The sequence below is a fragment of the Pinus tabuliformis genome, chromosome J (assembly GCF_031772625.1).
Source record: "Pinus tabuliformis cultivar Carrire ecotype Pingquan chromosome J, CPIR1, whole genome shotgun sequence".
NCBI classification, from domain to species: Eukaryota; Viridiplantae; Streptophyta; class Pinopsida; order Pinales; family Pinaceae; genus Pinus; species Pinus tabuliformis.
In genome coordinates, this window is record NC_142295.1 from 28,616,471 (window position 1) to 28,643,541 (window position 27,071).

Here is a 27,071-nt window from a genome sequence, read left to right on the forward strand (position 1 = left end):
GAAATAAGAATATCGAGGAACGGAAGGCAACCATCGACCTCCTGCTCCATGGTGAACTTAATGGCAGAGGATTGATTATTGAGATGAATGAAGAAGAGATTTAATTCCTCTTGGCCGTGAGGCCAGATAACAGTGGTGTCATCCACATATCTTCTCCAAAGCTTTGGCAGGAGCCTGGAAGAGTTTAGAGCCTTGGACTCAAAATCTTCCATGAAAAGATTAGCAACAACAGGGGAAAGGGGTGAGCCCATGGCAACCCCGCAGGTTTGCTCGAAGAACTCTCCCTCAAAACAGAAAAACGTAGAAGTGGCTTTACAAGATAAAGCATGGAGCTGATAGAAGTGCTGAAAAGTACAAGGCTCGTTTTGTCGCTTGTGGCTTCTCTCAAAAGGAAGGTATAGACTATGACGAGATATTTGCACCTGTTGCTCGATATACTACCATCCGCTCGATCATAGACCTTGCTGCTTCGCAAGGATGGAACCTACATCAGATGGATGTCAAGACCACGTTCTTGCATGGTTCGATCAACGAGAAAGTCTATGTGGAACAACCCGAAGGATTTGAGATTCATGATCGAGAATCTCATGTATGCAAGTTGAAGAAAGCCCTCTATGGGCTGAAGCAAGCACCCCGAACTTGGTATGAGAGAATCGATAGGTACTTGATGAAGCTGGGATTCACTAGGAGTGAAGCCGACCCTAACCTTTACTTTAAGGTTGAAGATGATAAACCTCTCATACTGGTGCTGTATGTTGACGACCTCTTTTTGACAGGTGCAGACCCTCTCATTCACAAATGTAAGAGGGAGTTGGCTTCCGAGTTTGAGATGAAGGACCTAGGACTGATGCACTATTTCCGAGGACTAGAAGTCTGGCAGAAGCCAGGGGAGATTTTCCTATCTCAAGGAAATATGTGGTGATGATATTGGAGAGATTCAGTATGGTGGACTGCAAGCTCGTGACTACCCCGATGGAGCTTGACTTCAGGAAGTTAAGCGGTGGTGCTACTGAACATGTTTTGCAAAATGCTACTGAGTGTCTTCAACTCATCGGAGCATTAATGTTCTTGGTGAACTCCCGTCCGGATATATGTTTTGCAATCAACACGTTGAGTTAACATATGGTTGAGCCTCACCACTCACATTGGATTGGTTCCAAGAATCTGTTGAGATACCTTCGTGGCACAATCACCCATGGGTTGAGATACACTGCTGGAGATGTGAGACTACATGAATATATTGACGCTGATTGGGCAGGAAGTGTGGTGGACCGAAAGAGCACTTCCGGGTGCTGTTTCTCTTTGGGCTCTGCCTCGATATCCTGGATGAGCAGGAATCAAAAGTCGGTGGATTTGAGCACCGCTAAGGCAGAGTACATTGCTGCGAGTATGGCCTCTTGTGAGGTTATCTGGTTGCGGAAGCTCTTTAGTGAGCTGTTTGGATTTACATTAGATACTACCGTGATCCTGTGTGACAACTAGAGTGGGATTCGTTTATCGAAGAATACCGTATTTCATGATCGCTCCAAGCATATCGATATCATGTACCACTTTATCCGGGATATAGTACAGCGGGGAGCAATAAGGCTCCAACATATCGGTACAGATGAGTAGGTCACTGACATTCTGACGAAGCCCCTAGGAAAGGTCAAATTCTTGACTTTCCGAGAACGACTTGGAGTTGTTGAGCGACCCTCTTATGAGGGTCCTGCATGATGGATGCACTAAGCTCTGGGAGCTCCGGGGGGCGTCTTGGAGTGACATGCGACCATAGGGCTACTCACCCTCCTCTAGTGGTGCGCTATGTTCATGGTGAAAGGTTCAACCTTCCCCCTGTGATACCCTGTGGAAACTTAGGGACATGATGAATGGTTTTCCTGTCGAGGCATCCTACCCATGCAGTCTGGGACTCATGGGAAGTACCTCTCGTCTGGCCAATGAGTAGGGAAATGGGGTTAGGGACCATAGTAGTACTATCAATGGACGCATCGTTGTATCTACCGTACTCCCTATGCTAGGATGACCTCCATTGATCTAGGATCGGTAAGAGTGGTATGACACACTCTCTAGGACTGACTTCGGGTCAATGGAGGATGATGGTATGATACGTCATTGATCATTTCTTCTTCTTCATAGTTTAGCAGAGCAGAGCCGAGCAGTGCATTTGATGGCAAAGATAGTACCGATGGTTAGATGGTTTAGCAGATGGAGTTCTCCCTAGTTGAGAGGGAGTGTTAAAATTGGCAACTAGGGCCAAACTCCATGTGGGTCATCTTATTTATGGAAGTTGATATTTTTCTTGGATTCCTCTCATCGAGAGGTGTAGGATTGATCTAACGATCATCTGATTCCGACAAGTATTTATGGAGATATGAATTTATTTGTATTTACTTGACAAATTGTCAAGGTCGGCCAGTAGCTAAATGTGTGGCACACATGCTCAACATTTCATATAAATACAAGATAGGTTGAGGCATTATTCACTCATCTCATCTCTCACATTCTTCTCTCCTTAGTTGATTGGGTTTACACACAAGGAGCAACACACATGTGGGAAAGAAGAGGACGAAGTTGGAGGACGCAGGAAAGAAGACGCAGATCTGTTTGACTGCGTTGACCAAGTTTGACTGGGGCTGCAGCAAGACGTTTTGACCAGCGTTGACCAAACGTTGACCTTTCTTGAGTGTGGTTTTGGTGTGGCTGTCTCTCCTAGGCAGGCCACAGATTTTGGCACACAAACCAAGGCATTCTGACCTCTGGTTTGACCAGTGTTGACTGCCCTAGTTTGTGGCAGCAGGTTGACTTCAGATTGACTGTGTTTGACTGGGTTTTTCGGACTGTTTATGGGCTGCCTCTTCTTGCTGTTGGAGGCCTAGTTGACTGGGATATTGACCAAGTATATTGGAGGTCATTTCTATCTTGTTTGACCAGCTTTGACTTTGCTGGTTAGGGTTTGCTGCTGCTGTCCTAAAATTACAGATTTATGTATTTGTACTATTTCTCTCTCTGCTGAACTATTGAAGATTATAGAAAAATTGGTCAAAGGGGATGGTGAAATGCAAGGCCATCTTGGTCAGAATATTGAATATGCAATTGTGATGGGTAAGAGTGCTTCCTGGGTCGAATTTATTAGTCTTTTGGTCTCCTCACCACTGAAACTTTTTACCTGGCACAATCGCAGCCAATTTGGAAACCAGTCCTTCAATCTTCTGCACATCTTGCATGTCATGTTAATCTGTATAATGGGTGCATGTTGTTTTCATTGATTGTGCGGAAGATTTCAATCCAGTGACTATCACTTTGAAAGCTAGCCAAGAAGGGAAGCCCTCAGCTATAAGAATTACTGTATTTTGCGAATCACCTGAAACAGTGGCACATATCAGTAGAATGAGTAAACTCCATCAATTGGAGCCCAGGGTAAGACCAAGGCAAGTGAAAAGGAGTAAGCAAGGAGTTTGAATAACTGCTGAATGCAAGGGAGCTGTTGTCCAATATCCTCATTGATGTTCCTATTAGGAGCCAACCATGAAGCAAAGCACCTAGCTGCAAGGAGTACTGTGTGCTGTAGATTAGTAGTAACGGAAGCCCAGAGAATATCTTTAGACCTCAATGGAAGTCCATAGAATCAACACAGGAATAGACATATGCTTCCATCATTGTTATCTAGATGCTTTGAAGTTACATGAGAAACTGGAGGAGTATATGGCCTAGCTAGTGGAACATTGTCAGCTGCACATTACCATGAAATTATTCTTGTTTTCACTGGAGAGGGATAGATCAATGCTTTCCCAAGACACAATTGAAGACCATGATAGCATAGAGGGCTTGTTGCTTGGAAGATCAAGTGATTACATCATCCAATGAGATTATGTGGCTGCATTTCTTGAAGACATCATGATGTCCTCCACTGAAGATCCACTCAGATCATAACAACTGTCAACATATTTCTGAGTGTTTCAAAACTATTTTCCTTTATTGAATTTATAAATAATGGGAAGTTGAAGAGTTGTAATTGACTTGCTCAGAAGGTCAACAGTCACAGATGGCAGTTACTCATCTCTGCCTATAAATTTGCAAAACTCTCGGTAGAAGTGGTTTCAAATTCTAGAATCTAGGTTCAGAATTTTTAAAGTTTTTGATTCTATTACAGACCAGAGCTAGGAGGATGATACTTCTATATTCACTGTTATAATATTTAGAAGCCCCAAAAGGCCTTTGATGGAACTGTATGATTTCATGCATCTTGTTCATGTTTTTGACTATTTTTGAACAACTCATGTATGTGTGTGTTTTGTGGGAAGTTTACTGTTAGGTTATGGACTATTCCATAAATTAGATAGTTTCTCTCACATACTCTCTGTTATAGTTTCTGTACTTTCATTTATGAGCACTGTATAGATCTAAATGTTGACTATTCTTCATTTGTTCTAACAAGTTGAGCAGCTGTTGCTGTCATGGATTACGGCTAACTGTTTCCTTGCCTGTGCAGTTGTGTGTTCGCTTTTTTTCACTGCTAGCTAGCTTACGCTTTTTCCATCTTAGTGCACTAGATAATTTTAGGTTAGAATCTGCATTCCCCTGCTGTGATGATTGTTAACACCTCACAGCATCCTTAAAGAAAGAATGGTCACCGGGACAGAATCCAAATGGATCTCTTATTACAAACGGTATGAGGTCTAATTGGGACCTCGTACTGGAGAGAACCCTGGACTGTTGCTGGGACATTCTGCCCTGTCAACACAACCATAACCTTGTCTCATCATACAAACATGCAAGGAGCAATAACTATGAAGAAAAGCACTAGCACTGTCATCTAAGTCATGAATCAAGGCATGAAGACAATTAACACCCTTGAACATCATCACCATCCAATAACCAAGCATCAAGGAATGAAGAAAGCAACATGAGTCAAGACCATCAACCGCGTTGTCCATCAAGGACCACTATGCTCAACCATCCTTGAGCAAAAATCAAAGTGTGTACCATTAACAGGCTGGTAAGTTACCCCTGAAAAATCTGTAATCTGACAAGAATCACGATTTACCACTCATGCCAATATGAGGAGTAACTAGGCTAACATGGAATCTAAGTTTGATGAGCACTCCATGTATAATGATGGATTACTTTGGTAGCTTTAGAAGATTTATGTTCGAATGCATGGAAATGTTTGTAGTTTAATTTTGAATGACGCACACGTTGCACCCTACTCAACACAACAAAGAATGAAAAATTTGTCTTGATTTGAAGAGAATCTTCTTTTGGTTGGGTATGAAAGGGAATGTTGCACAGTATGTGGAGAGATGTTTGGAGTGTCAATGAATGAAGGCCAAGCATTGTGTGACTACATGACTTTTACATCCATTTTGCATGAAATTCTCAAACAAAAATGAGCAGTGATTTCAGTTGATTCTGTGTTAAGGTTGCCAATGTTGCAGTGAAGTCACAACTCTATCTTGGTAGTTGTTGTTAAACTTACCAAGAGTGTGCTTTTTACCCTAGTAAAGATCATCACCTATGATGCATTGGATATTGCAAGGATCTTAACATTAGGCCCCTATACTACTAGTGTAACCCCTTATTGTTATTAGTGCAACCCCCTTATTATTGTTGTGCCCTTGTAGTCGCCATATTGTTATTATTGTGCCCCATAGAAGCCCACTATTGTTATTGTTGTGCCTGTACATTATTATTGTTATGTCGGCTCTGATTATATTATGACCCCTTAGACTCCTATATATAGAAAGGAGATCTTGTCATTTGTATCATTCAAGAATTGTTCATTTGTGTAATGTAAAGGAGGTTGCCCCCTCGAAGACGCTGATTTTTAAGACGTTGATCTATCTTTTCTATCTTTTTGTGAGCTGGTTTCATAACATTTGGTATCAGAGCTTTGGATTCTAGGGTTTCGCTGCTCCAAAAAGGTCATCTTGGAATTTTCTCTATAACTTTTTCTGTACGAAGTTTCAAAATCTAAAAAAACCCATTTGAACTGAAATTGTTTTGAACCTTAGGTCCGAATTTCAGGTCTTGTCTCACTATATTTTCAGAGATATGATCTGAGGAAGGTAGGGTTTTTGCAAGCTCCATAATTCCATCGCAAACAGGGCATCGTGGAATTTTTGCTATAATTGTTTTTCTACGAAGGTTCAGACTCTAAAATTAAAACCCATTTGAGTCGAAATCTTGGTGAATCTCGGGCCCGAATTTCAGAACTTATTTTGCTATATTTTCGGAAATAAGGTCAAAGACATTTAGGGGTTTTGCAGACTCCCAAATTACATTCCAAGTAGGTGACCTTGGGAAAATCGTCATAACTTTCTCTCTGAGCATCAGATTGAAATTTCGTAAGAAGTTACAGAAAGAGGACAGATTGTACTTTTCTGTGTATTTTTCAGGTCCGAAGGTCTAAACAGTGACACGTGATAGGTTGTACAAGTTCGCTCTACTGAACCAATCTATAATCAGGTCATCGTAGGAGATTTGGCATAACTCTTGATTGAAGAATCCAATATTGATCAGAGTGGTGGGGTTAGAAAGAGGACTCAGAGGGCTACCACAGGCCAAAATTTCAGAACCTGGAGATCTGAAGGTACAGAGTTACAGTTGTTTAAATATAGAGCTCCTAAAAGCAAGAAAAATAATGACTTAAATCAAGAAAATAGAAACACCTAGTAAGCAAAATTGGATGGATGATTTGAAGAATGCGATCGAAGCTAAGATAAATAATTTTATATGTGCCATGGAAGCAGATTTTGAGAAAGGCATGGAAGATTTGTAGAAAGACATGGAAGGTTTGAAGGAAGGTGGGACAAAGCTGCTACAAGAACGACCTCCTAATGACGAAAAGGTAGTAGAGGAAACTCATGATGAGAAAAAAAAATGTTAATCATGATTTCATAGAATCTAACATTGGATTGAAGACCCGCCATATTCCAAAGATCAATATGAGGAAGTTTGATGGCAAGGATCCCATAACATGGATACTACAAATGGAGAAATATTTTGATCTACATGATGTGCAACTATTACAAAAGGTACATATTACATCTTTATATTTAGAACTGAATCAATTTTTATGGTATAACGGGCTTTTTTCTCGTAAACCACTTGTCACTTGGTCAATTTTCACGGAGGAAATGATAGCACATTATGAGGATACAAAGAGAAACACCTTCTTTAGCCAATTGATAAATCTCAAACAAAGGGTTCAATGGAAGACCACATTGAGGACTTCCAAAAATTGAATATAAGGGTAAATGATATTCCAGAGAAGCAGAGGATTGATGTCTTCATAGGGACTTTAAAGGATAACATTCAACATGAGGTTTGCCTTTGGGAACCTGATTCATTGGAGAAGGCATTCAAGTTGGCAAGAAAAATGGAAAGCAAAATTATGGCAACAAGGAATCCGAACACTCACAATTATAAAGATGGAAGTGTTGTTGCTCCTAGCCTCCCACAACCTACAAGGTTGACACCACAACAGTTGGAAGAAAAAGGAGAAAATGGCCTTTGTTACAGCTGTGATAGCAAATACACTAAAGGTCATAAGTGTGCTGAGAAGAAATTATTTTATATTGATTGTGAAGAGGAGGAAGAAAAGGATCAAGAAATGTCATTATAAGAGGATATACACCAGGAACCAAACCCAGAGAAAGAAGAAATGAATCAGACCATATCTTGTAATGCATTGGTAGGAATTACCACTCAAACTCTCAAGATAGGAGGACATAACAAGAAGAAAAAGGATAACTTCACTTTCGTGCAGAATCGAATGAAACAACAGGCAAATCAACATCGCAGCGAAAGAAGTTTTGATGTAGGCGACTGGGTATTTTTACGAATACAACCATACAAACAAAAGTCCCTCAAGCAAGCTAAGGATAATAAATTATCACCAAAGTACTATGGTCCTTACAAGGTGCTGCAAAAGATTGGTACTATGGCATACGAATTGGAGCTTCCTGCATCTTCCCAAGTGCCCCCAGTGTTCCATGTTTCATGCTTAAAGAAGGTTATAGGTGACAAGCTCCCAGTTCAAACAATATTGTCGGAACTTGACGAGGAAGGAAAAATCTTGTTGGAACCTGAAGCAGTCACAGAAACAAGAACCTGACAGCTGCGAAATTGATCAATTTCAGAGTATCCCATCAAGTGGAAGAACTTACCCGCTGAAGATTCCACATGGAAGGACGAGAATTTTATACAGAAGCATCCAGAACTACTCAAGCGTTAAGGACAACACTTTTTGAAGGAGAGGGGCATGTTAGGTCCCTATACTACTAGTGTAACGCCTTATTGTTATTAGTGCAACCTCCTTATTATATTGTTGTGCTCCTGTAGTCCCCATATTGTTATTATTGTGTCCCATAGAAGCCCAATATCGTTATTGTTGTGCCCTTACATTATTATTGTTATGTCGGTTCTGATTATATTATGACCCCTTAGACTCCTATATATAGAAAGGAGGTTTTGTCATTTGTATCATCCAAGAATTGTTCATTTGTGTAATTTAAAGGAGGTTGCCCTCTCGAAGAGTTTGATTTTTAAGGCATTGATCTATCTTTTCTATCTTTTTGTGAGCTGGTTTCATAACATTTAACTTGTGAGTTTGTTTGACTGCAAGTTGTGTCGATGAAGATTACTTTGGAAGGATATTCCTTGTTCACGTCGAATCTTTGATTTTTTTTAGGTGGCGTGTGAAATTGAATTTTAGCATTATTTATTGCCTTGAGTGTGAATTGGGCAATGGAAGGCATGTTGAGAATAAATGTCATGGACCAACAAAGTTGGTGGGAAGTGTACATTCTTTCTTAGCAGAGTTTGGCTACAGCAATTTATATCCTAGTTTATTGGAGATGGCACTGTACAAAGGCTGGTATGGCAGTTCAATCAATATTCCCTTAAGTTGGGACTGTTTGGAAGACTGAGTCATGTTTGGTCTTGAGATGATTCAAGGGATGGTGGGAAAAGAAACATAAATTAGGTAGGGGTTGAAGAAAGGCTAGCATTGGCCAAAGAGTTACATTGATGCTCACAGTACAAGTAGAATCTATGATGTTGGTGACAGTTTTCTGGCTATCAGGGTGCAACAGAGTTCAGTGAGAATTGGGAAGGGCTTCAAATATGCTTCCTTGGTTTACAAGACTGTTTAAAATCTTGCAGAGAGTGGGACTAGCTATATACTGCATTGCTTTGCGCAAAGCCATATCTTCATAGGATGAGGATATGTTTACATTTCCATGTTATGATGGTATGTGCTAAAAGTTTGTTAAAGAAGGGATGCATGTAAACCCTGACATTTTGGACATTATAATAAAACCTAGGTTTGGCCACAACACTTTTTAGTTACAGTCAGTGAATTTGGGATTATGGACTTAATATTTGTTTCCTGGCATGTTGTATATATATGGTGGGACATATGAATGCATTGAATGTTGTCATGTTGAGATTTCTAACATTGCAGGACCAGACAATAGTTAGGGAATCCTTGAGAAAAAGGGTTAATGAGATGTGTGTTTATTCTGATTAATGTTTTGGAGCTAATGATTTGGCTAGAATGAATTGAGGCATGTATGTTCGTGCAGGGGCTCTTTAATGTTCTTACCCAGGGCAATAGAGGCCTTAGTTGTATCGTGGTTCTTAGAGTGGTTGAGACCTTAGGCACATGTCATGGCAGAGTGAGCACAACGCAGTTCAGAGTCAAAGACTAGTATTGCTCGTCTAACAGAGCTGAGGGCTGCACAACATCTGGTCGCATGCCCTATTACATCACAGTTGGGCAAAACCCATGCTAATTGGGCTATTTTAATTTAAATAATATTTAAGAGGGTTCAAATAAACCCAGGCGAAATTTACACATAAATTGAAAATGGTAAAATGATTTTTATATAAATAAAAATGTTAAATATGAATGTGTTTTCATGAGTTAGACAAGCAGTGCTTGGTCGGTTGAGCCAATCTGAGCAATCAGAGCTAAGATGATACCTTATCCATGTAACCCAATTTGTCCACTTAAGTTAAAGATAGAATGTGCAGAGCTATTGTTGTGTAGTTATTTCCAAGTTAGTTGGCTCGTCACTTAACCCAACCTTCAATGTTACTCCATTATTTGCTGTTTCCCTTCTTGAGAATTCTATAAATACCTCAGAGTTGATGGAAGAAAGGCTCCACCACTTCATAAACATATTTTCAGCAAGATAAATTTTGTGAGAAAGTGCTAATAGTAATTCCCTTATGTGGAAACAATTGCAACAAGGGAATTGCTTCACTTTATGGGTTAAGTTTACTGGGAAGCATTTTTTTTTTGAGAGATTAGTCTATCTTGGTCTCTGTGTGTATTATGAGCTAATTGAGACGTTCTTGCCTATGAGTAAGATTTAGTCTCTGTTTTCTGTTTATGTGTTGCCCCATGAGGCCATCAATTATTCCTTTACTTCCTGTTTTATCATCCTTTATGGTTTTACCTTTGTCGTTACTGAAAGAAGGAAGAATCGAAGGTAATGTGTAAGAAGTTTTAAATATCATTGAGTTGGAATTGTATGAGGATACAAATGCAATAATTGCTCAGGAGTGAAACTAAGTATTTTTCTAATAGGCCTTCCAGCAGTTGAGTAGGGGATAAATCAACTAGCTGGATGTGAGTAGACAGTGTACGGTGGAATAGAATAGATCTGTCAGTATTGCTGGTTCTGTGCTTATGTTTTAGAGTCTTTATTATGAGTTGTCTCAGCTGATATTTCATAATAATACTGAATTTTTCCTATTTACACTGTGTGGTCACTGGGTTCAGAGAGAGGGTAGATTGATACAGTTCATATTTCTTATACACCAACTTATGCAGTGTGGTTGCTCTCAGGGAAAGGAGAGTACCCCTTGTGAAGTGGCTGGGAGGAAAATATGTGTCTGTGCTGTGCTTGTGCAAGAATATTCTGAAGTTGAGCAGAGAAGGATCAAGCATATTATATAGCCAGTGATCTTCTCTGGAATTACCTTTGTCTTTCATCTAATGGTTTCTCTTATATATGTGTGTAAGCTGCATGTGTGTTAGGTAAATAATTAGATGTAAAATATTATGCCCATGTTAGCAGGCAGTAGGTTTGATAAGGCCTGATTCCTTATCATGAATTGGAAGAATAATTTTGTGCCCAGAATGGTTATATTTTATTGTGTACGGTTCTGTTATGGATGATTTAACTCTATGTTGCAGGAATTGCCCCTCAATCTAGTGTAATGGTACCCAAAATGCGCCAAAATATGGCCAAACTGCTGTTGAAATGCCTGTATGGTGTTTTCTGTTTTGAAAATACCGCCAAAAAATTTCAGCTTAATTTGCCCTGCTTTCACGACTGGTTTTGCTTGAGAGGGCTCACACAAGCACCCAAGAAGGGTTTGGGGCCCTGCTATGGCCAAAAAAATTTAATTAATCTACCACTAAAATTGATCTCTAGTCACTCCATAAACTAATTTATCTCTAATCAATTCGTGCTCTAGTTCTGTTGAACAAGCACCTTGTTCTATTTTTGTTGATGAGGATGAGGAGGGGAATTATTAGGATATGTAATTGCACTTGTCTTTAGCATAGTTTTTAAACTAGGCCGGTTTGACTTGGACTCAAGCTGGTTGACCGGTCTGAACCCCTCACCAGTCCGATTAGGCTCTTAAACAGGTTTGGGGACTGGTCCATTACCGAACTGGCAAACTTGGTCCCCGAGCTGGCCGGCTCCGTAACAGACCAGTCGGACTGGTCGAGCCTGATATAAAATGGTCCGACTCGGTGGCGGAAAAGAAAGGCGGGCTGCAGACTCCAATTTTTTAAATTTTTTTTACTAAATGACAGCCCCTCTACCCCTCTCCCATGCCTATAAAGGCAACCCAACCCCCTCATATTTCCTCACAGCTCTCTCATTGCATTTGTGTGAGCATTTGTGAGGAGTTTGTGAGCAGTTGGAGTTGGTTTCTAAAGCAGCATTGAGGAGGTTCTTGGGAAATATTTGGAGCAGCATTGAGGAGTTGGTTTTTGAGCAGCAATTGTATTGTTTTGTTGTAGAGGCCATTTAAATTTTAGAGCCTCCTTGGTTATGTGTTTTTGTTCTGATCTCCATATATTACATAATACATGTATTGGATGGTGCACTGGGTGCCATTTTGATATAATAGATATATTCATGAGCATACTTTGATGATGTCTAGTCTTCTAAGTTCGCTCTATTACTCTAATGCTGTGAGTTTGGAAACATGAATGAAAATCTTTGAAATATGTTTTTTCATTAAAAATTAAATATTTAATGTACTTTTTACAAAGACCGAGTCATTGGAATCAACTAGTCCGAGTCGATACTGAGTTGGAGTTAACTCTTGGCCGGTTCTGAGTCTGAGTCCGAGTTTTAAAACATTGGTCTTTAGCTCATGATTTATTTCATTTTCAGCACATATAGAACGTATAAAGGCTGATTTTGGATGTATAGCCTCATGTATAAAGGCTCATTTTGGAATCTTGGATGTATAGTCTCATCTATAAAGGATAATCTTGGATTTTGCATCATGTAATCATTTGTGAGAATTAATATATACTTGGTTTTCCTTCTAAAGTGTCATTTATGTGTCCTATTCTTTTTTTTTTTAATTCCGGCAAGATAATGCGTTATTAACATATTTGTAAAAAAAGTGTTATTATTTGACATTTTGCTCGATGTTTCTATGTTGGGTGGGGATCACATCTCAGCCGTTTTTGGAAACATTCAGAGATTTAAATTGTAATGATTATAGTGGAAATGCTAGACAGGGAAGCCTTGGATCTTAATGCTAATTGTATGGCTTTTATGCTTATGATGAATGAAAGAAAGCTCTGACTGAAAATGTTAGGATTAAATAGTTGGTATAGAAGTTGTATGTTTAGCATTGATCTTTGCCACTATTCAACAAGATGCAAGCAACATGGACTGCTTAGCTATTGTTTATGCCAATTCAATCAGGTAAAGTATACCATCTTAAAACTGAGACCTTGTAGGCTAATGAATATAGTATGTAACTTAGCAAGTGGTTGGGATACAATTTGTTTAATGGAGCAAAAAGACTGTTAGAACGTTAAAGATCTTGACTAATGCATTGAAATGGTTCTTAGGGTTAGGACACCTTTTACAGTGGACTTAATAATGGTGAAATAAGCCTACGAGTGACCTGTGCTAATTTCCTCTGCACCTATGATGAAATTGATCAGTATCAGGCTTTGAAGGGACTCATAAATAAATTGAGTGTTGTAGCAAGCTATAGGAGAAATGGATGAGCGATTGATGCAAACTGACTTTTTGTAGAATTTGTCTTGAGTGATTTGATTCATAGAGTGATTCTGCCTAAATTTTATACTTAGGAGGATGTTTCTTAAATTCCCTATAAATCACTTATACTCTTGAAACCTGAAAAAGAGACCTTTGAAACCCAGCCCTGGGCAGATATGGGGAAACTTAAAGCATTAGAGTAATAGAAATTGACCGAAACAACTCAAGTAACTAAGTAGTTACTTGCTGAAAGGAGCAATAGGGAATTTAAAAAGTTAGAACTAGTGAGCAAACAGTAGCAGTGGAACCTGATGAAGTCAATGTGATAGGAAAATTGATGGGTAGTTGATTTGTGGAAACCAATATATATTGATCCTTGGAGGGAACTGAAAATGAAAAGATGATGGGTCAGAAAATTGATGAGAAGTCAATCTTGGAAAAAGTTGATAGGCACTGAAAACTGATGAAAAAGAGGGACACAACTGAATCATAAAATCTGACGGTTAGTGAAAACTGATTGTCAATTCATAACTGATGGTCAATGAAATCCAATGGTTAGTGAAAACCAATAATGATGGTCTATGAAATCTGAAGGGAAGTGAAAATCAAAGAACATGTGAAAATTGATCAGAAGTTGATTTTAGGCAGAAGCCAATCTGCACATTGGCGGATAGAAAATTGATTAGAAAGGTTGATGAGCAGATATTGAAATGGACATTTATAATGGGAAAATTGGCACACAAACTGATACTGGCAACCTGTCACAGATCACAAGTCTGCAACTTATCCAGATATTTGTTAACGTGGGGAACCATGAGTGGATATTGAGACTAGCCATTTCATTACCTGCAATTTGTCATTTGAGACTAGCACATTAGAGAGTGTGTCAGGGCAGGATTGCCAACCAAACCTGTTGAACTAGTAAACGAATCTTAGTGAACGATCTTTCATGTTTAAGGATTTTTTTATCGAGGTTTCTGCAGTAAAGTAGACCTCATGGGCCTATGTATGGATTGTTGTAAGCTACGCCACATGCAGACTCTCCAAATGGAAGCTATTAGTGACAAATGAGGTAACTGTGGCTGTTGACTCTTTTTGAGACAAGACAACATGGTTTTTTTTATCCCTGCTGTTTGAAATCTTTTTTAATAATGCATGTAATATTTTTTTTTAGTTTTGTGTTTTGGAACTTCTGTCAGGGACTTAATGTGCTTTATCTTAATAATAATGCATTGATAACAATCTAATTGAAGGTCACAGCCTAACCAGATACCATATTGACATATGAGACCCCCTTGTTTGTGGGACAAGTGACCCACTCTTTGCAGTGATAGGAAAATTGAGGGGTGGTTGATTTGTGGAAACCAAAATATATTGATCCTTGGAGGGAACTGAAAATGAAAAGTTGATGGGTTCAGAAAATTGATGAGAAGTCAATCTTGGAAAAAGTTGATAGGCACTGAAAACTGATGAAAAAGAGGGACACAACTGAATCATAAAACCTGACGGTTAGTGAAAACTGATTGTCAATTCATAACTGATGGTCAATGAAATCCAATGGTTAGTGAAAATCAATATTAATGGTCTATGAAATCTGAAGGGAAGTGAAAATCAAAGAACATGTGAAAATTGACCAGAAGTTGATTTTAGGCAGAAGCCAATCTGCACATTGGCGGATAGAAAATTGATTAGAAAGGTTGATGAGCAGATATTGAAATAGACAATTATAATGGGAAAATTGGCACACAAACTGATACTGGCAACCTGTCACAGATCACAAGTCTGCAACTTATCCAGATATTTGTTAACGCGGGGAACCATGAGTGGATATTGAGACTAGCCATTTCATTACCTACAATTTGTCATTTGAGACTAGCACACTAGAGAGTGTGTTAAGGCAGGTATGCCAACCAAACCTGTTGAACTAGTAAACGAATCTTAGTGAACGATCTTTCATGTTTAAGGATTTTTTTATCGAGGTTTCTGCAGTAAAGTAGACCTCATGGGCCAAGGGTGCTATGTAGGGATTGTTGTAAGCTACGCCACATGCAGACTCTCCAAATGGAAGCTATTTGTGACAAATGAGGTAACTGTGGCTGTTGACTCTTTTTGAGACAAGACAACTTGTTTTTTTTTAATCCCTGCTGTTTGAAATCTTTTTTAATAATGCATGAAATATATTTTTTTTAGTTTTGTGTTTTGGAACTTCAGTCAGGGACTTAATGTGCTTTATCTTAATAATAATGCTTTGATAACAATCTAATTGAAGGTCACAGCCTAACCAGATACCATATTGACATATGAGACCCCCTTGTTTGTGGGACAAGAGACCCACTCTTTGCAGTGATTTGACTGCTTTGTATACTAATGACTAATTACTATAATCATTAGCATAGCTATGCCCATTACTATGTAGGAAACTAATTACTAGAGGCACACAATATAACTAATGATTATTATTTACACTGAATAACCGCTATGTCGAGTTCTGTCCATTAGAATAGTTATATCTCTTATATCCTATATTTGACAGTAATTTTAATTTTTAACTGCATATTATTATATCTTGTAATCTTTAGTTTCAATATATATCTATTCTTGAGTATATGTGGGCTTCTGCCTGTATATATGAGTGCCTATGCTACATCATGACTTCTGTATGGTACGATAAATTCAGACTCTTGAATGCAAGCTATGATGGTAAGTGATGTAACTGTGAATTTTGATGAGGCAAGGCAACTTAGGCTTTTTGTTTCCTGGTTTTTATTTTATTTTCTAATAATATATATAAACCTTTTAATGTTTTTGGGTTAGTTTAAATCAATTAGTGTGCCTGGCAAGGGCCAGACCAGTGTTGTTAAAAGCGCGCTTTTTTCCCTAAAGCGATTTAATTGCGCGTTTTATGGGTAAAAAGCGGCTATTTTTTTTTGGCGATTTTTTCCGAAAAAAGCGTGGGGTGCCGGGGCAGCGGGTTTTATAATCCGATTTCCGATTTTTTTTGGTTCATTTGGACTGTGGGCGCGCGTAGGAGGAGGAGAACGTGTTGGAGAGAGGAGCTGGAGGGTTTGTGAGCAAATCTAAGTGCTTGTAGGACAAATTCAAGAGGAGACCACCAATTTCTCCATAAAAACGGTATGTGGATTAATTTTTTTTTGTTTTCCTTGTTTAAAAACATTGTTTTTCATTGTTTTTGGTTGGGAAACTTCATATGGGTACCATTTTCCTTTTGTTTTCATTGTTTTTAAAGAATTTTTTGTATTTTTTCATTGATTTGGGATGGATAAATTGGTATGACTATGGGAACCAATTTTTTATTTTTATTTTTTTCATTTTTTTTAAACATTGTTTATGTTTTTTCGTTGTTTTTGGCATTTGCCATTTGGTTGGGTAACTTGGATTTGGAACTTTGGATTCTGGAAATTTGTAACTTGTAATTTTGTAAATGCTAAATTGTAATCCTAAATTCCTATTTCCTAATCCTTGTTTTCCCATAGGTTTGCAAATTCAAAATTCAAAAACAAACATGCCAAGGAAATTGGATCCTTTCTGGGAATATGGTGAACCTAAAGCTCCGAATAATAGACAAAACTTGAATTGCAAGTTGTGTGGAAAGGACATATGCGGGGGGGTGTACAGGTTGAAGTTTCACCTTGCACAAATCCCTGGACATGATGTGGGGCCCTGTATAAATACAAATCCTGAACTTATCCAAAGAGCCATGAGAGCATTGGGAGAATTAGAGCACACTAGAGAGGCCAAAGAAGAACTCAAAAGGCAACTAAAAAGGTCAGCTGAAGGAAGTGGGCCAAGTGGCACTGGTTCTACTGCAGCATCAGTCAATACGGTAGCTGCATCATCATTTTTTGTTCCTCGAACCACACTTGGTTCACAACCATCTTATCGGTTCAATGCTAAAAAGAACTGAAAAAGAACAAGCTGACAGGTTGATGGCAAAATTTCTCCTCTGGAGTGATATTCCTTTCAGCATTGTAAGGAATAATCCATTTTTCCAACCTACTGTTGATGCTATTGCCAGTGTTGGCCCGGGGTACAAAATCCCTTCTTATCATGATTTCAGAGGCCGGATTCTTCAAGATGAAAAGCGTGACTGCACCCAAAGATTGGAGGATTTTAGGGCATCATGGGCACAAACAGGATGCACTGTTATGTCAGATGGTTGGACTGACCAAAAGGGGAGAACCCTTATAAACTTCTTGGTTAGTTGTCCGAAGGGGACTATGTTTATCAAATCTGTGGATGCATCTCATCAAATCAAAGATGCAAGAACTTTATGTGATTTGCTGGATGTGTTTATTTTGGAGGTGGGTGAACAACATGTTGTCCAAGTCATAACGGACAATGTTGCAAATTATGTTGCTGCTGGTAGAATGCTTATGGACAGGCATCCTACTTTATTTTGGACACCTTGTGCTGCCCATTGTATTGATTTGATGTTAGAGGACATAGGGAAAATTCCCTTTGTCAAAGATATTGTTGACTCATCAAAAAGCATCACAAAATTTATATATAATCATACATCTGTGCTTAGCTTGATGAGAAGATTCACCAACAACAAAGAGTTGGTGCGCCCCGCCATTACACGGTTTGCCACGAGTTTCATATCTCTTCAATCCCTCGTGAATTCTATGTGGGATGTGAAGATAATGTTTCTTTCAGAGGAGTGGCGTGCTATGTCAATGAGCCGCAAACCAGAAGGAGAGGCCGTATGCAGACTAGTTTCATACTAGGAAGACTTCTGGGCGGGAGTGCAGGAGGTGTGCGCCGTTACTGAACCTTTGGTAAAGGTTCTTCGGTTGGTTGATGGTGAGAAGCCCGCAATGGGCTATTTGTATGAAGCCATGGACAGGGCCAAAGAAGCCATTCGGGCCTACTATGATGATAAGGGAGATGATGGGTTTCAGAAACAACTCCTTCTATGGGGAGTGATTGATGAGCAATGGAACAACACACTCCATCGTCCCATTCATGCTGCTGGGCTTTTCCTGAACCCTGCATTTTCTTATGCATGTGGGTTTGATTTTGATGCTGAGATCATGGATGGATTCTTATCCTGTGTCCAGAAGATGGTGCGATCTCCATAACAACGTATAGAGATCTCTAAACAAATTGAGACATATAAGATGGCAGGTGGCACATTTGGCTTTGAGATGGCTGTCACTGATAGGATGATTAAAATGCCAGGTATTTTTTAGTTTGTAACTTTGTTTCAAATTTCATTGTCTCTTCAAATTCCATTTATTTCTTATGTTTATTTAAAATTTTATTTGTAATTTTGTTGTAGATGCATGGTGGAAGATGTATGGTGGCAGAGTACCCCTTTTGCAAAAGCTTGCCGTACGCATCTTTAGCCAAACATGCAACTCTTCAGGATGTGACCGCAACTGGAGTGTATTTGAAAAAATACACAACAAGAAGCGCAACAGGTTAACACTTAAACATTTAAAATATTGCAAATTTCCAAATACATTTTTGAATTCATTAAACAATATTTTTTTATAATATTAATTATTAATTATTATTTCATGATCTTTGTACAGGTTGGAGTCCCAGCGACTTAATGACATGGTCTACATCTACTACAATCTTCGATTGTGGGTGAGGCAACTTGAGAGGACACCTGATGTGGATGCCATCTCATTGGATGGGATTGATATCACTGCTGCATGGAGGGTTGAGGCCGAGAGGCCTCTCATGGATTCTGCTGATGATTGGTTAGTGCAGGATGTAGTGGAGGGGGAGGAGGAGCAGGAGGAGGAGGTGACACCGCCTACCCGGGCTACCACTACCACCAGTAGAGGACGTGGTCTACCTCCTGTACCTCATACTTCTAGTTCTTCAGCTTCTAGAGCACATCAGACTCCACTGCCATTTCCACCAGCACAGGCACCAGCATCTACATCTAGAGGGAAAGGGAAAGCTGTGACATTTTCTCGCAAGAGGGGCAGAGGAAATCAATAGGATTAGACTTTCATTTTATTGTATATGAGTCTATGACATTATGACATGATGAGATACATTATCATATGTTTTGTTGATATTTTGAGGCTGAGCTGGGACTCAGGAGTCAGGACTTACTATTGAGGACATGTTTCAATGTTATGTGTGATTTTAGCGCTAGAAATGATATTAAACATCTTATATATTAGTTTTCTTATCATATTTATGTGTCAATGTATTTATTTTATGTTGTAGATGGATTAGATATTAAAAAAATTGAAAAAAAATGAAAAAAAATGAATATTTTTGTTCCAAACGCTTTTTTCCCGCTTTTTCCGCTTTTTTCCCGATTTTTCCGATTTTTTCCGCTTCATTCCCGGCGCCGATTTAATCCCGCTCGCGCTTTTCACAACATTGGGCCAGACCAAGCCAGAGTTTGACTTGTAGTTTGACTTGAGTTGAGTTTGACTTGAGGGATCTGTCAACCCCGACCAAAATTTGGGTCAGTGGGCCAAGTCACTTGTTTCGTCACTGAACTTAAGTCAAATTTTTCTACATGATTGCATTTACTCTTCTGCCACGTAAGAAGAAAATATTAGTTTAATATATGCTGTAAAACTAGCCTTAGATTTGGTTTAGAAAATGATCATCATAGCTTGTACTGACATTATTTTTGTACTACTATATAAATTCTAACTATTGATTATTGTCAGATTGGGATAATAAATAAAAATCATAAAATAATTTGCAAATGGGAGAATTTTAAATATTATTGTTTATGCACATAAACTTCCAATTGAAATAATGTCACATACATATATAGAGGCTGCAGTAGGGTAACATTCCTTGAAGTCATATGGTGCTCACCATGCAATGTTTGGCTGCATAGGAGGTTTCTTGTTGGGAAAACTTTCTTCTCTCACTCAATATTATCCATCCAGTTACCTCTAATGTCTGATTAAGTTTTCTTTCATGGTTCTATCTCTTCTTTCTATGCAAGCAAATGTCTTTTTGGGGATCTAAGGAGATGAATCTGTCTGTAACACTACCCATTTTCATGGTTCTAGATGTTGGGAAGTTTACGTTTTCTAAATTTCTCTAGACAATCTGAACAAAAGAGTCCTTTGATCTCTATTGTTTCAGAAGTTTTACTACAATTGTTTGTTTGCATGCTTGTTCTTTCTTACAACGTGACTTAAGCATATAAGACATCTATTTGCTTCTGCAGATAGCTGGCAGTGGATTGTGGTCTCAAACATTTACAGAGCTATCAGAGACCAGTGCAGGTGAACAACATCGCTCCATAGAGAATTTCCAAATTCCAGAAGTAGATGGAGAAGGATTTTCTTTTCTGGCTGCAAAGTTTTGGCTCAGCTGGCTTGGCTCTGCTGGTAAAAGAAATAAAGTCACGAGCAAGTCATTCAAGAGTGATAAGGAGGCTTTTGATTCTCAATCTAAAAGTCTGGCAGCAAGTATTAAATCCAATCCAATTGAGAAAAGGGATGTGGCAGCTAATTCTCAAGTGGAGCACAGGGACATTCCTGTACCTGCTAGAGAGTTGTCCAGAGCAGCTGTTTCTCATATTTTGAACAAGTGGACTAGATACATCTCCGTCTTTTATAAAAGGGTAAACAAAATCATTGGAAGCAGTGCCAAATTATGGGTGAGTAATGTTAGAGCACTTAGTTGCATTACTGCAATGTGATGGATGTTATCATTTACCTTTAAGGAACAGGATACTCTTTCTAGTGATATTCTTGTTCTGCACTCAATGTGGTCTATGGGTTGGCTGTATTTGATATTTTGCAAATTTCTATAGTTGCTGATTTTACATTTTGTTATTCATGTGCTGATTGGTCTTGCTGGTGGGCAATCAGTAGATTGATTTATGCCTCTAACTTCTTATTTTGTAATACCTTCGTCTTATCCTTGAAACCTTTTTAGTGAGTTTTGGATTATGTATGTTCAGATCTGCTATATCTTATCAACAGTGTAGTTACAACTCTGCCAAGAGGAAGATTAAGTCTACTATCTCGTTGTTTCTTGCTGTTTATTTAAAATAAGAAATTGTATATTTGGTGCTTTTGGTATTTTTTTAGTTTTCACTTTTCAGAAGATTATATGGGAGTTCCTATTGCAGAGTAATTGAGTGTTAGCTTGCATAGATATAATCAATGTATGCAGGATAGGCATGCAACCGTTAAGTTTTTATGAATGACCTACAATAAGAGCATACTGGACTTTGGAGCAACTAAAACTTTGGGTCACAGAGGATTGCAGGATGGGAGCTTCTTATGGATTTGCCCAAGAGTCTGAACATGCTACCATGGAGAGGGCTCGATTCAACTTTAGGTAGGGTTCTCTTCACTTCATTCTGAAACTGATTTTTAAGGTTGCATGACCAGTTACAGTAATCATGGTCCAAATACTTTGATGTTTACTAATTAAATATTATGATTTCCATTTGATTATCTTCTGCCTGCCATTTTAACTCAAAAATATCAACAAAAACTTTGGGAAGTAAATTGCAATTATCAATAGTTTAGGAAGAGTCATCTTGTTTGATCTATGGTATGCATTGGCATGGTGTGGTAATTGCTTTTTACACTGAACTTTTGTCAATTGATATTTACTTTATCAATGCAGTCCACTGGATTGAAAGGAGAAGCAAGGTATCTGAGCCGACTTATCTATACACAGTTGAAAAGGTATTTGGGGTGCTTCAGCCCATATTTGTCTGCTTACTTTTGGGTCATAACTTGCAAAAACATTTTCCTATTAATGCTAAACCTGAAGGTTAATGTTAAAATGTCAATTTGTTCAAAATATGTGAGCCGACTTATCTATACATAGTTGAAAAGGTATTTGGGGTGCTTCAGCCCATATTTGTCTGCTTACTTTTGGGTCATAACTTGCAAAAACATTTTCCTATTAATGCTAAACCTGAAGGTTAATGTTAAAATGTCAATTTGTTCAAAATATGTGAGCCGACTTATCTATACATAGTTGAAAAGGTATTTGGGGTGCTTCAGCCCATATTTGTCTGCTTACTTTTGGGTCATAACTTGCAAAAACATTTTCCTATTAATGCTAAACCTGAAGGTTAATGTTAAAATGTCAATTTGTTCAAAATATGTTATCTGCATGGTGAATAAAAATGCATTATCCTGTCATTCATTGCATCTTAATCTAGAAATGAATGTTTTATTACTGTTGGGTTTATTTATGGTTACTGCAAACTCTAGTGAAGAAATATATGAGAATATTTGAATGAATTAAGGGCCACACTTTGTGCTATTGTCCTCATTAGTGTTGGACCTTGGTATTAAAGAAGATGTCTTGGTTTGTGTGTGGAATGAGCAAATCTGACATTTTTAAAAATCATTTTGATTTATTGTCAAGGGTAATGCATTCAATAAAGCAGCTATTTTGTACCTACAGATATCACACTTCTCCGAACTTGCAGATTTTATTTTATTGAATGTTTAAATGACCTTAATGCAGAGACATACTGATGATATTACAAAGGATTTTATGCTGGTTGAAAAACTGGACCATTTGGATCATGAGTTGGTGAGAAAATTGGTGGATAGCTGTTTGAATGACTTTGGGCATTCATGCTCTTTAAATTCACAGGAATTGAACTCGACAATGATTTGGCAAACTCGACAATGATAGTCAATTCACCAACTTAATAAAAATCTATAATACACACACACATGCATTATAAAGTTTAAATTCTGTACAAATATATTTTTTAACAATTTATGACAAATCCATTAAATTAGATTGTATAAATAGACATAAGCTTATTTTGAATATTAAACAGTAAAATGAAATACACGTCAAGATTCAAAGCAAACATAAACAATGAAGATTAAATAATCTCAAGGCTCCAAAGCTTTTATATCAGATAGTTTGATTGCACAAAGTTCAAAGTCAATGGGTGATTTGCCAGCTCCCAAATGCTGAATCATGAAATGTAACCAGTAAAAGACTAAAGCAACTGTCAATATAAAATGTAGGAGTTTGACTGCCTTGCCTTCACTCCATTGTGCTATTGAGTTTGTGTCAAAGTCTTTTTCAAGCCAATTGAGGACCTCATCTTGAAAAATTGTCTCCTGCAATGTCTCTGAAATACAAAAGAAAGATGCTACCACTGCAATTGCTGATAAAATCTGAAATGATAGCGGAAGAGAAACCCAGAATAGAAGAAATAAAAGATAAGTATATTCATGAAACATACACAATCACAAAACAGATGGTTGGTGCACTTGCAAGTCCAAGAGGGAAATGCAACTGCGAATCTGAATTGATAGAGTAATATAATTTTATTTGGTGATAAATAGAATGGTTACAACTTATAAGAGATGTGGAAACCCCTATTTATACAAGGAGGGTTAAGCTGCAACTTGTGGTCCAATTGGCATGAAATCAAGAAATGATCTTCATTGATTATCTTGCTAAAGTAAAAATTGCGCTTCATTGATAGTCATCAAGTGGTTTATTATCCTTCATGCTTTGGGATAAGGTTGAAGGTGCCACATGGAGAAATTAATTTTTTGAGAGGCACACATTTAACCTTCCTACGCTTGTCATTCAAATCACCTCCTTGGCATTATTCATGGCCTCGTAGATGTAACCCAACAGTGTTTCTTTTCATTGACCTTAATAAGCACCTTGCAACATAGATGAAGCATATCACATATAAATATAACATATCTAAGCATATAAAACATACCATAACAAAATAAATTAAATAAAGGTTGTCATGTGAGTCATATAAAATAACTTTATTTTTTAAATATAAATATAAGTTGGGGCTTTCCCGAAAGATACCCATTATTCAACGTGACTACTCCTTCCAATGTGTATTTACTATTTATAAGTCATGTACTCTTGTAATAAATTATCACATTTATATGTTATATCAAATATTTCTATTTTCAGATTGTATATACATTGTTGCATTTACACGAGTGTCCATTCTAGGTGGTATCAGATCCACACTTTTGACACAGAAGACACAATTATTCTATGCGACTTCTCTTCCCAATATGTATTTATAAAGTCATGAACTCTTAATGAATTTTCGCATACATATGTGTTGTATCAAATGTTTTTAATTTCAGATTGTATATCCGTTGTTGCATTTCCACACAAGTGTTTGTTCTAGGTGGTATCAGATCCATATTAAGCTGGAGGAAAGTGTTGCCAACAAAGGAAGAATGTCTGTAATTCTTCTAGGGTGTACTCAATTGAGAAAAAAATTCCTAGTCTGCCACAGGAAAGAGAGAACATGAGGCACAACCGGAGCAACATTGTTTCCTATGAAGTAATGTACTCACCACACAGGAAATTCTGTAAATAGTGCCTTGTGGTCTACTATAGGTAAACCACACAATCCTAGGGTGCAACTGCTGTGATATACACAAGCCATAGAAGATGGTAGGAAAAAGGTCCTAGCTGACAAAACGAATTGGAAAACAACACTAAATTGTCTTATTAAGTTTTTTTTGTTTTGAAACAATAATTTTCCATTTGATAATTGCCAAGATGGTTAATAATGCTGAGTTACCTATTTGATTGGAGAAACTAACTACTAAATCCAACAAAAGATGGGATGAGTTTCTAAGAATGAGGAGCAAAGACAAATATCATGAAACAAATCAATTCGACCTCGTGAACAAAATTGGTAATCTGACAAACAACATAAATAAGCTCTTGGCGCTACCAAACTCATCTCAATGTCCCAAGTTCCAACCAACGTTGCATGAAGTGAGGACGAAGATGGAGTGAGTTTTTAAGAAACTAACCACTAAATCCAACCAAAGATGGGATGAATTTTTAGGAATGAGGAACAAAGATAAATATCATGAAACAAATCAATTTGACCTCATGAACAAAATTGATAATCAGACAAAAAACATAAGTAAGCTCTTGTCACAATCAATCTCATCTTGAAGTCCCAGCTAATGTTCCACGAAGCAGGGACTTAAAGGGTGTGTTTTTTACAAGTGAAGTGTCAGAAGTGTCATTTTCCAAAAATCCTCGGAAGCATCAATTTTACACACAAACACACATAAATATAATATAATATAATATTTATATTGAAAAAACATCTATAATGCCAAATTAGTTGTAGAATATATGAAAACATGCATATTTGTACATTTATTAAATCTTGTCTAGTTAAACCTTTAATAATTTTTTTTGGATTTCATATTTTAAATAGTATTTACTATTTAATAAAAATTTCCATTATTTTTTATAGTTTAAATTTAGTTATATTAAATAATAGAAAAATAAATAATAATAAAAAATGCAAAACACAAAAAGGAAAAACATAGGGAAATCATAGGGCTTTTATTAATATGATTCACCCTTGAGTGCAAATTTTTTTTTTTTTTACATAGACCAAGTCGTCTCAGACCAACGAGCCCACAACCACTCCTTGTGTTCATATTTTTCCACGCTCAGGTATATCCATGCGACCAAGTATCCTAGCTCCTATACCAGTTTACCCATGCGTTATTTACAGAAAGTTAGGCCAGCCACCAATGATCTCTCTTCTCGGAATATTGACTTTTGATTCATAGCCCTCCAATTCTTCTCTTCTTGATCAGAGCAATCTCAAGCAAAGGCATTGAAGGTGTTGGAAACCCCATTGCTAACTGGCATTAGGCCTATGACTATGCAACCAATATGAGCCGCATGAAGCAATTTGAGTTGCTATCAGCCATCCTATGCAGAGAATACGTATGAATCCAATCTTGGATCTGTCACACTGGAATCCATTCTCGAGGTCGAACAACAAGATAGACCTTCGTGCATGGCACTGCGGTTGAATTTTTCGCTAAAGTGCAGTTTCAAAATTTTGGGATGTAATTTCAAGGTTGGTTTGGGAGTGGATCCGAATGATGCATGGTTCTGGCCAATGAGCCATGGGGGGGGGGTTCCTACAACACTGGTCCGAAGCCCAATTCAACTCTACCTCAAGGGATTCCAAAGAACCCACACTGTACTAAATTTTAGAATACCATTAGGGCATCTATAACTAAGTAGAGCTTGAACTACTTGGTCTTGTGCAAATTGGTGGGATCATTCTAACCTTTGAAAAGTTGTGATATTGGTGGAGGTTGTTTTAGTGTTGTAATTATTTCTTCATCATGCTGATCACATACTTACATCCTAGTCACTTTCCTCTTTTGTTGCATGATTAGATCATGATTATCTTCTAATGTGGTTTGTACTTACATAGTTTTATTCATGTCCATAGGTAAAAGTCATTTCCTACATACATCTCGCTTCATATCTAGGGAGGTATATGGTATATTTTGCCTATAATTTGCTATGTTCTAAACCATATTAACCCCTCAATTCTCATATTTCCACTTTTTCTAGTGTGGACATTGCTAGTTGGTTCATGTGATTTTGATTTAAAATCTAAACTGTAGGTAATGCCTAAGTATTGGCCTATTAGTATTTTATTGTTCTAATTCTTCATTGAGGCTTTTTCCCTAAGTTTTACTTGCAAATTTGGCAAGGTCCATGTGGTACACATCAGACTAGGTGCCCCCCTGTGGCACATATGTTGAGCTAAGTAACATGACACATTTGCTGCCCCCCTCATGTCACGTATTTCACATGGCATGACACATGTACAACATGAGTTTGACTTGTGTCCTATTTGCAAGAAGAGTTTGACTAATGTCAGACATGAGCCCTACTGGTGTTTTGAAATTTGGACACATGTCCAGAGAAAGAAACATCTTAAAATTGATTTATTGCCTAATTCTCACGCTATTCAGTCACAAATTGGGAGCTCTCAAGTGT

At 37.9% G+C, this 27,071-nt stretch overlaps 1 protein-coding gene across 2 annotated transcripts in view; it reads left to right on the forward strand.

Moving 5' to 3' along the window:
• The window catches only part of LOC149225264 (membralin-like protein At1g60995), a 180,088-nt gene that overhangs the window by 25,042 nt on the left and 127,975 nt on the right, over positions 1-27,071 (forward strand). For both annotated transcript variants that reach the window (XM_089377036.1, XM_089377035.1), the window contains 3 exons: positions 20,464-20,898; positions 21,506-21,587; positions 21,882-21,943. In XM_089377036.1, the coding sequence (XP_089233162.1) occupies positions 20,464-20,898; positions 21,506-21,587; positions 21,882-21,943 (579 nt within the window). The remainder of the gene's footprint in view (positions 1-20,463; positions 20,899-21,505; positions 21,588-21,881; positions 21,944-27,071) is intronic.